At 59.5% G+C, this 9,671-nt stretch overlaps 1 protein-coding gene across 3 annotated transcripts in view; it reads left to right on the top strand.

Annotated features, from left to right (window-relative positions):
• UPF2 (UPF2 regulator of nonsense mediated mRNA decay) overlaps positions 1-9,115 on the top strand; it is a 78,774-nt gene extending 69,659 nt beyond the window's left edge. For all 3 annotated transcript variants that reach the window (XM_055146861.1, XM_055146860.1, XM_055146862.1), the window contains exons 21-23: positions 3,376-3,517; positions 4,564-4,684; positions 7,825-9,115. In XM_055146861.1, coding sequence (XP_055002836.1) covers positions 3,376-3,517; positions 4,564-4,684; positions 7,825-7,834 — 273 coding nt within the window. In that variant the 3' untranslated portion in view covers positions 7,835-9,115. The remainder of the gene's footprint in view (positions 1-3,375; positions 3,518-4,563; positions 4,685-7,824) is intronic.
• The last annotated feature ends 556 nt before the right edge of the window (positions 9,116-9,671 follow it).

A 9,671-nucleotide genomic window follows, 5' to 3' on the forward strand; every position in this document is an offset into this window, starting at 1 on the left:
GGGTTCCTCTGCCGGTTCCTTCATGCATGAGGCTCGTCCGAACGTGTGGAGAGGGGCCTTGAGCATGGCTGTGGCTGGGCTCCGGGGGTCTTCATGGTACATCTGATAATTAATGTTTGGTTCTGTGAAATGTGGTGTCTGTCATGGCTCCGGTGGCCATTAACAGATGGTCACTGCTTGGGACGTGTTGGCACAGAAGCGCAGGCTCCTGAGCACCAGAGTGCTTGAGCAGCGAGGAAGGGTCCGAGCCAGAACCCGGAGTGGGAGGTTTGCCGGCCCCCTCCCACCCGCGTCGGAGTCACTCGCTCTGTCCCGCTCATAGTCTCCGGGCCTGTCTGCTGTGGCCCCCAGGACAGTGGCCGGGCCTGTCTGCTGTGGCCCCTGGGGACAGTGGCCGGGCTTGTATGCTGCGGCCCCGGGGACAGTGGCCGGGCCTGTCTGCTGTGGCCCCCGGGGACAGTGGCCGGGCCTGTCTGCTGTGGCCCCCGGGGACAGTGGCCCGACCCCGCCCTGCGCTGCCCTCTGTCCAGTGTGGTCTGCACTCCTGGCTAGCTGTGCGTGAGAGCCCCGTCTCCCCACGGGGCCTCTCGGCTGTCCCCAGCTGGCCCTGGCCCTCGGGTCTCCCGTCCTGGCCCCCAGGTGTGGTGTCCCCCTGCTGTCCTGCGTTTACTCGGGCACAGGGGAGGGAGTGAAGAGGAGTGAAGTCCCTGGCCTCTGCCCTGCTCAGCAGCCACCCCGGGACTCCACTGCAGTGGAGAGGGCGGCAGGGACGGAGGGAGCGAGAGCGGACGCCGAGGAGGTGGTGAGGCGGGAGGTCGGGATGCAGGGGGGGCCGCTGGCGAGCGTCCGTCTCTCCCTCCTCTCGGCCAGCACCATGCGGCGTCTCGCTGCCTTCCCCGCAGAGGAGCGTGTCTGAGAGCAGGATGGGGGCCCGGCAAGTGGCCCGGGGGGCCGCGCCCCTCATCCCACATCGGCTTCTGGCCTCCAGCCTCGAGGGCCCTCCGCAGCCCGGGCGGGGGTTGTCCCAGCTTCAGACGCGCTCTGCCCCCTCCCGCCCTCAGGGCGGGCGAGGGGCTGGCATTTCCCTACCCGTGCCGTTCAGCCCCTAGAAAAATCGAGAATAAGACTTTTGTTTGGTTGATTCTCCGGCGGTGGCCCGGGGCCCTCTGGCCTGTGCCCAGTCAGCCCAGTCTGTGGCCCCGACGGTTTGGTGTTCAGACCCAGCCGTGCCAGGGCTGGAAGCCTGGGCACTTCTTTTTTTCTTTCTGGGTCACACCTGGCTCTGCACTCAGGAATCACCCCTGGCGGTGCTCGGGGACCATATGGGATGCTGGGAATGGAACCCGGGTCGACCGCGTGCAAGGCAAACGCCCTCCCCGCTGTGCTGTTGCTCCAGCCCCAGCGTGGGCACTTTCTTTGCCCGTCTCCTGACCCGGGGGCGCCTCTGGACCACTGCCGGGGGCGGGGGGGGTCGCACTGCAACCCCTCGGCCCTGGGGCGCGGAGCTCTCTTAGCCCGACTTTGCCCTTTCAGGCATCACATTGGAGATCAGTTTCTTAGGGAAATAAATCGGCCCAGCCCTCCGCCAGCCTGCCTCGGCACGGAGAGGGGGGCGTGGGGCGGCCTGCGGAGCCGCCGTGCCCTTCCGAGCTGGGCTGGCCCTGTCTGCAGGGGCGTAGAATGACACCCTTGCCGTGGCGATGGAGCAGCCGAGTCGTGGGGCTGCTGTCCGCGCCCCAGCTCCCGGGGTGGCGCGGTGGGCTCTGCCTGCTGTCCCCAGCCCTTACGTGGGGCCTGGGAACCGGCGTGAACTGGTTCCACCAACAGTGGGGCTTTGAGCAGCTCTCGGCAGACTGACTTCTAAGTGTTCGTGCCAGCTGGGGCTGCGTGTCAGGAGTGTGTTTGTTTCTAGTGAACAGATCATGGACTGTGTGACCCGTGTCACCCTGTGCCCCACGATGGCAGAGAGTCTGTTTTTCTTAAAATATAGAATTCGGTCCTTAAATTTTCTAGAAATTACTGTTTTTTTTAAATATCATCAATTAGGAAGTGAAAGATGAGTGCTTAGTTCCAAGTCAGTTTTTAATTCCTGTGCTTTATTTGGAATTCTGGGACGCGTTGGGTTTTAGGAACATTGAAGAAATATCACCAGCGTTCTGTGGTCTGGAAAAGAAAGTGTATTTTGTTTTGATTTTTATTACTTTATTTGCCTTTCGGGTGTTGGCCCTTCTGGCGTGGCCGTCCTGCCAGAGCCGTGACCCGCGTCTCCTCCCGGGCCCTGCGGGGAAGGGCGGCTCGCGGGCGCCAGCGTGGTGCTCGGGCGGGCGGGCTTCGGCAGCAGTTCAGGAAACAACTGTACCTGTGGAATGAGTCGAAAAGAAAGGATAAAGCCGTCGTTTCTGTTTCTTCTTCTCTATTAGGGAATCACCATGAGGGCGCAGTTGCAGACTTGCATGTTTTCGTGTTTGTGTCTCAGTCAAACAGTGCTTGAGTGCCCATCCCTCCACCAGTGCCCATTCTCCACCGATGACCCCAGAACCCTCCCACCCCGCCTCTGGCAGGGCTCTTTCTCCCTCTTGTTCCCTCTCTCCTGTTGGGTGTTGTGGTTTGAGTAGAGGTACTGAGTGGGCATTGTGTTCCGTCTGGAGCCTACCTTCAGCATAAATACTGTTCCTTCTTTTCCAAGTTAAAAGATTGCTAATAACTAGAATAACAAGATGTTTTGGTCATTTAAAACAAAATTTATAAAACCACTCTAGTATTTTCAAGAGTTTCAGTAGCTAATACCTATAAATTGCAGTTATATAATATGAAATTCAAACCATTTGTTGGTTTATGAAATACAGTAAGTTGGTTCCAAACCCACACTTAAAGCTTTTCATCTCAGTGTGTCTGGCCTGGTGTCCGGGGTTTTGGGTTTAGGGCCACACCCGTTGGTGCTCGGTGTAACTGGCCCTGACCTCAGAGGTCACTCCTGGCGGGCTTGATTAACTTTCTAGGGTTTCGCAGTCCTCAGCAGGGGCGTCCTGCTAAAGGCATCACGTAGATCAACTCGCCGGTAGCAGAAGCAGGACTGAGAGGCGGCAGCTGCTGGCCTCTTCCTCTCCCCAGCCCGCCGCTGCCTCACGGCAGGAGGGTCTCGTGCCAGAGGGGGGAGCAGGACGTCAGCCCGCCAGGATGCACGAAGGCTGATGCCGCTCTCACGCCCGTGAGCTCGGAGGCTTTGCCCTCCACGCCCAGTCCCCGTGTGTCTCTCGGCCAGGGCTGCCCCAGCCCGTCTCACAGGGGAGGAAAGACGCCCTTTTCCTAATCATCTCGCTCTCTTTGGAATCTCCTCGTTTGCTCGGGCCATTCGTGACTCTTGTTTTCTCCCAGTTCAAGATCCTCAACGTCCCCATGTCTTCCCAACTTGCTGCGAATCACTGGAGCCAGCAGCAAGCGGAGCAAGAGGAGAGGATGAGAATGAAGAAGCTCACCCTCGACATCAACGAGCGGCAGGAGCAGGAAGATTACCAGGGTGAGGCTCGTGGCGGGCGAGGGGGCCCCAGGCCCACTCTGCCGTCACAACGGAAATGGGTTTCCCTCGTCCATTCAGTTTGCTCCCGCGTTAGCGCTGCACTTGGCAGTGAAATCATCGAATCTTTAATCGTCTCATGCTGCTGGTCCCGTTTGTTCTGGCTCTTTGGGAATCTGGGCTCTGGCGTCTGGTGCTCCCCGTGTGAGGGTGCTCACATCCCTTCAAGGGCTGACCTGGGTCCGTGACCCAGAGACCTCAGGGCTGCCCTTGGGGACCGAGGTGGTTGTAGGAACAGATGTCCCGGTGTCTGTCTGTCAGTCTCTCTTCCAGAAGCTGCTCTCCCAGCTGACCGCCAGCTTTCTTGCACTGTTGTTTGTTTGGGTTGCAGTGGGGCTCGTCCCTGTGCTCAGGGGTCACTCCTGGTGCTGCTCTGAGGGCCGGGCGCCTCCCCCGGTGCTCTGCGTAGTGAGCTGTGCTCAGTGCGCATGCGTCTCCCTGGGCCGCGCCCTCCGCTCTCTGTGGACGTCTCGGCATTTAGTCCTTGCGGTGGCTTTAGGAAGCGCGTTCATGATCGTCCCCATTTTATATGTCGGGATAGGCTGCACCCAAAGTCCTGTATTTAGGAGCTGGCAGAGCTGGACTCCAGCCTTGTCTGTGCTCACGACCAGCGTGCCAGCCTGCTCTCCGCACCGTCAGTGCTGCCTCAGATCACCCAGGGGACAGTCGGTGCTGAGAGGAGCATCGGGTGCTCACTGCTGGCGCCCCGACTCCGTCACCTCTGGACCCTCTCAGTGCCCCACCAGTCTGTGTCTAAAAAACTGAGTTCCCTGAGGGCTGCAGAGATAGCACCGGGGGTGGGCTTGTCTCGCGCGTGGTGGAGGCTGGTCCACTCCCGGGCACGCACCGGCCCCCGAGCCCCCGAGCAGAGCCGGAGCAAGCTCAGGGCACCGCCTGGCGGGCCCAGAGAGCTCGATCCCGAGGGCCGGGTGCGTGGCCGGCGGGGGGCTCCCCGCAGTCTGACCTCTCCTGCTCTCTCCCCACCACAGAGATGTTGCAGTCTCTCGCCCAGCGCCCGGCTCCAGCCAACACCAACCGGGAGCGGCGGCCTCGCTACCAGCACCCCAAGGGAGCGCCTAATGCGGATCTAATCTTTAAGACTGGTGGGAGGTAGGTGGCCGCTCGCGGAGAAGGAGGCGGGGAGGGGGCGCCCGGAGCCGGCCGGATCCAAGGCCTGTGGGGCCAGAACCCGGCAAGGTGGTGTCTGGAAGTCTCGGCCCAGCCGCACTGCTGGCTTCAGTCTCGGAGCGGACTCTGTGTTTCCTCTCTCCTGACCTTGATGGAGGACTGGTTCTTACAGATGCGCTGGAGAGAAACCGCCCAGTTAGTGCTAAGTCTTCGTAATGGTCCCAGCACCTAACAACCTGTTTGCCAGCCTTCCAGGCTAGAAGGTTGAGTCTGTTTCCAGGTGCTGTGCTTTCTAAATGCTTCCTGGGATCTCTGCCAATTCTCTTTCTTGTTTGGTTTGGTTTGGGTCACACCCAGCGATGCACGGGGGCTACTCCTGGCTCTGCACTCAGGAATCACTCCTGGTGGTGCTCAGGGCCCACATGGGATGCCGGGGATCGAATTGGGGTTGGCCACGTGCAAGGCAAACGCCCTACCCGCTGTGCTATCCCTCTGGCTCCCATGCCAATATTCTTTAACTGTAAATTATTTAATGATCAAAACTCTAGAAGGATTTCCACATGTTCCCTGATTGCACCTTATTTGTCTGTTTTTCAGGAATAAAATTATTTAAATTCTTTTCTGACCATTGATAACTCAGGTTTTAGCCAATAGTGAGTTTTTTGGTTTGGTTTTTTTTTGGGGGGTGTCAGGGGGGTCACACCCAGCAGTGCTCAGGGGTTTTTTCCTGGCTCTGTGCTCAAGGAGCACTCGGTGCATTCAGGGGACCCCAGGGTGTGCTGGGGATTGAACCCGGGTCAGCCTTGTGCAAGGTCAGTGCCCTTGAGTGAGGGCTTCCTGCTGCCCTCTCTGATCTCGTTCGGCATCAGACTGCAAGGCCAGCAGCCCCTGGTGTCTGCCACCCGGTCAGTCTCAGCTTCTCCGGCTGCTCCTCAGCTGCTGTGTGACCCCTGACCCCACGGGTCCCGCTGGAGGCGCCCTCTCCGCCTCCGGTCACATGCGTGTCATCAGACCTTGCCCTCTGGCCACCTGGTGCCCACACCTGGGCCTTGTCCCCTCGCTCAGTCACTGTTTCATCTCCGTAGCCGTCGCTAGGCGCTGGGGAGACTGACCAGTGCGTGGTGAGCAAGGCCCCGTCGGCAGGGCCCTTCCGGCACCCGCCCTCCCCCACGCCCGCGCCCGCCTCCTGCTCGTGCACTGCCTTTCCTGTCGGAAGCTCTGGACATGGCCTCTCCGTGTCCGCCCCACTTCAGTCGGCTCTGGCAGGGCGGGGGAGCACTGTGGGGGAGCACATGCTCTGCATGAGCGAGATCCTGGATGGCTAATGCACGCTTGCACGCGCTCACGCGCTCTCCCCCTTTGCCCTGCCCCTCCCCCTCTCTTCCCCTCTTTCCCTGTCCTTGTCTCCCTCTCTGTCTCGCGCACGCGCACACACACACACACACACACACACACACACACACACACACGCACACGCACACGTGTCGGGGGCGGCGAGGGTGTGGCTGTATGAGCCGAGGACCAGGAGCGTCTCTGGCCCGCGTGTTCGGTGACGTGGAGTCGTGCAAGGACAGGTGTGGCGGGAGGGGAGTCGGCCACTGTTGGGACCCCGTACAGGAGGTGGGGTCGCTCTGGGGTGCCCAGGACGGTGTGGCAGCACCATGCAGGCGCCTGCTCGCCCTTCCCCGGAAACCAGCTCCTGTGATTCACATCTGGCGTGCGGCTGATTTGACTCCGACTAGTGTTTTGTTTTTTAAATGAGTCAAATGCTGTCACGCGGCAGATAAGGAAATTGTCGTTTAAGGGGTGTTGAGGCCGTCACCCTGACCCGCCTGCAGTAGCCTGGGATCCCCGAGCTCCTTCCCCAGACAGACACGGGCTGGTCGCAGGTCACACTCGGCTTGGCTTTGGGCCGGGGTGTGGCCCGCCAGCCCTCCTGGGGGGAGGAGACCCACGTCTGCCCGCCACGGAGAGGACGGAGCCTTGCGCCTGGGCCAGGGCCCGAGGCCGCCCTGCCTGGCTCCCGGCTCGGCCCCGTCCTGGGCTCTGCGGCCTAAGCCGGGAACGCCAGCGCGGCTGGTCCTCGCTCTGTTCTTGGCGCGCTCCTCACCAGGGTCACTCGCCTTGGGAGAAACGGGCTGTGCCAGGCTGTCGTAGCCAGGCACCAAAGGTTGGGTGGCTGGAGCACAGCACTGGGCACCTTGCTCGGGGCTGGAATCAAGGTCAGCAGCCATGGCCTGTCTGAGCACTGGAATCCCCAGGCCTGCCTCACTCGACACCCTGGGTTCACCCTTATCTCCGGGTGGCTCTGTAAGAGTGCGAGTGTGTGTGTGTGTGTGTGTGTGTGTGTGTGTGTGTGTGTGTGTGTGTGTGTGTGTGTTCCCGTCCATGTGTGTGCCCAGGTGGCTCTGTGTGAGAGGGTGAGTGTGCGCATGTGAGAGAGTATCTGTGTGTTTGTGTGTGAACATGTATATGTGTGTATCCCCGGTGGCTCTGTGTGTGTGTGCTTGTGTATTTGGGTGGCTCTGTGAGAGTGTGTGTGTGTGTGTGTGTGTATGCGTGCATGTGTGTGAGAGTGTGTGTGTGCGTGTGCGCGTGTGTGCTGGACGTCCCCGTTTATGAAGCTGTTCCGTATGGTCTGTGCGGTGTGTCCTGCTCAGTGTGGTCGTAGCTGCCGACACCTCCAGTGATCCTGTTCCAAGTGAGGGCTCGTCCTGGATGGACAGAGAGACTCCAGCATCCCAGTTTAGGGGACACTGCCCAGGCCTGGTGTCTGCCCCGGACCCGCAGCCCTTCGAAAGGCCCCAAGCAGAGGGCCCGGCCCGGCCCCTTGGCCCTGCTGGGGCCCTGGGCTTGTGTGTCCGGGTCATCAAAGGTGCTCTTGTTTTTTACTTCTTTTTTATATATAAAAGGAGAAAGATCTGTGTATCCAGATCTCTCCCAGAGTCACCCTAAAGCTCCTGTGTAGTTGTGGTTCCCACATCTTTCCGTGGGAGCGTTTTGGTCACGTGTGTACAGTGGCCTCGGTGCCCTGGTGAGAGCTTCTGTGCTTCACGCCGACACGGGGAGGGGCTGGGGCGCGCCGCCAGCGGCTGTGTTAACGGTGCCGTTTGTGCCTGCAGGAGACGCTGACCCGGCAGCACGTGTCGTTCCATTGGGTCCTGTATCTGATGTTGTGGATGGTGGATGAGAGCAGTGGACACATCTCAGCATGGCGGTCTAGAGAGTCGCGAATCTAAACCTGGGACAGGCTGGGGCCACGAGGCGGAAACAGCAGCCTCTGCCAACACCGGAACAAGCCAAGGCTTCCAGACGAGGCACAACGGCCTTCTGAAATGGAAATCATGTGAGGGTTAATCTCTCAGAGTGGCCGTCGGGAATGGGATGGTTCACTCCACACCTGCGCAGTTCCACCACGCGTCAGTGAGATGACTTGAGTCGGAGAAGAAGCGGTTGTGATGGGAATGGCATGGGGGAAGTGACCCTGAGTTTACCCTTGACCTGAGTTACAGCGTCTCTGAATCAAACATCCCGTGTTGGAAGAAGAAACATTGGGGGGCTCCAGGACTGCGGTAGAGAAACACAGAGCAAGCGTCAAACCTTCTAGTAACACTTACGTGCAGGACAACCAAGTGACAGAGGTCTCCAAACACTAGACAACCGGCAGGAAGGCTTCGGTTTAGGAATTGGTTTCAAGAGGAACAAGGGATGAGGGAGGAAAAAAAAAATGAGTTTCATCTCTCAGAGTCAGTAATACACAGTTGCCTGTTAGGGTAGAGGGAAGGTGTGAGGACTATTGGCATCCGGGAGCGTGGGGTGAGATGCTTAGGGAGGTGCGGGCCGGCCTCAGCACAGGGAGTGGAGCCCCGCGTAAGTATCGTTGAGACCAGCCGCCCGCCAGGCCGAGCAGAGCAGGGCGCCGGGCAGCGAGGCGCGGGCCGAAGACTGTGCTGACCTTCTGGGTTTACAGCTCTGTCTCGAAACTAAGTATGGAAATAGTAGCGCTTTTATTTTGCTTTTGTTTTTTTTGTTGTTTTGTTTTGGTTTTTGTTTTGTTTCCCCCCACGCCCTACATCCCGCCCCGCCCCCGCCCCACCCCCACTGGTAGAAACGGGGGTCCTTAGTCTGTCTCTGGAGACTGTTCATTTCTTAGGATAGCGCCTTCCGTTGGCTTTCCCGTAGGCACAGCACCTTTAGTTCAAGAGCACCTCTGGAGGCCACAACTTGATTACATCTATTTTTCTTTCTAGCAATTTTACATTTTTTCTTTTACCATGTTTCCGTTTCTGCATGTAGAATTAAATAAGAAACAAAACCTGTAAAGTTGTAACATTTCACATGGAAATGCTGCCCGATCTTCACCAGCTTCAGAAATCTGACTTTGCCGATGCTGCAGTAAAGTGTTGTAATTTATCTGGCGTGTCTGTTTCACTGGGTTCGGGGCTTCGCAGTCCCAGCAGATGAGTGACCAGGTGTCTGCCAGGGTCCCTCGGCCCGTGATAGTCTGACAGACGCTCCCTGGCCCGGGAGCGCCCCTCCAGCTCAGCGCGGGCCGGGGCCTAGAAATAACCGCCTCCCTCGTGCGGCTTTCCCGGCGTCACAAAGCCTGACTCAGGCCACCCGAGGAGAGCCGTGGCCGGTGGGTGGCAGAGGGGTGGTCACTGCCGCGAGTGGAAACAGCAGACACGCCCTCTGACTTCGCCGTGTGTACGGGGGACGCACCAGTTTTTGTTCTCTGCCGGTCCTGGGCCCGGGCATGGCGTGTGTGCGGGGCAGAGGGCTTGCGGTTCAGTGCACTGCATCCGCCCTTCCCTTTCCCTAGACCAAGGTCACTGCTGGGCCGGTGGCCTGTCCGCCAGCCGTGAAGAGAGCAGAGCCGATAAGTCGTCGGGACAGCTGTGGCCAGAGGTGCCCGCGCCCACGCCCCCTCCCGCCCACCTTATACCGTGTAGCAGGAACCTCAGCCCCC

This window comes from Sorex araneus, chromosome 9 (genome assembly GCF_027595985.1).
Source record: "Sorex araneus isolate mSorAra2 chromosome 9, mSorAra2.pri, whole genome shotgun sequence".
Taxonomy (NCBI): Eukaryota; Metazoa; Chordata; class Mammalia; order Eulipotyphla; family Soricidae; genus Sorex; species Sorex araneus.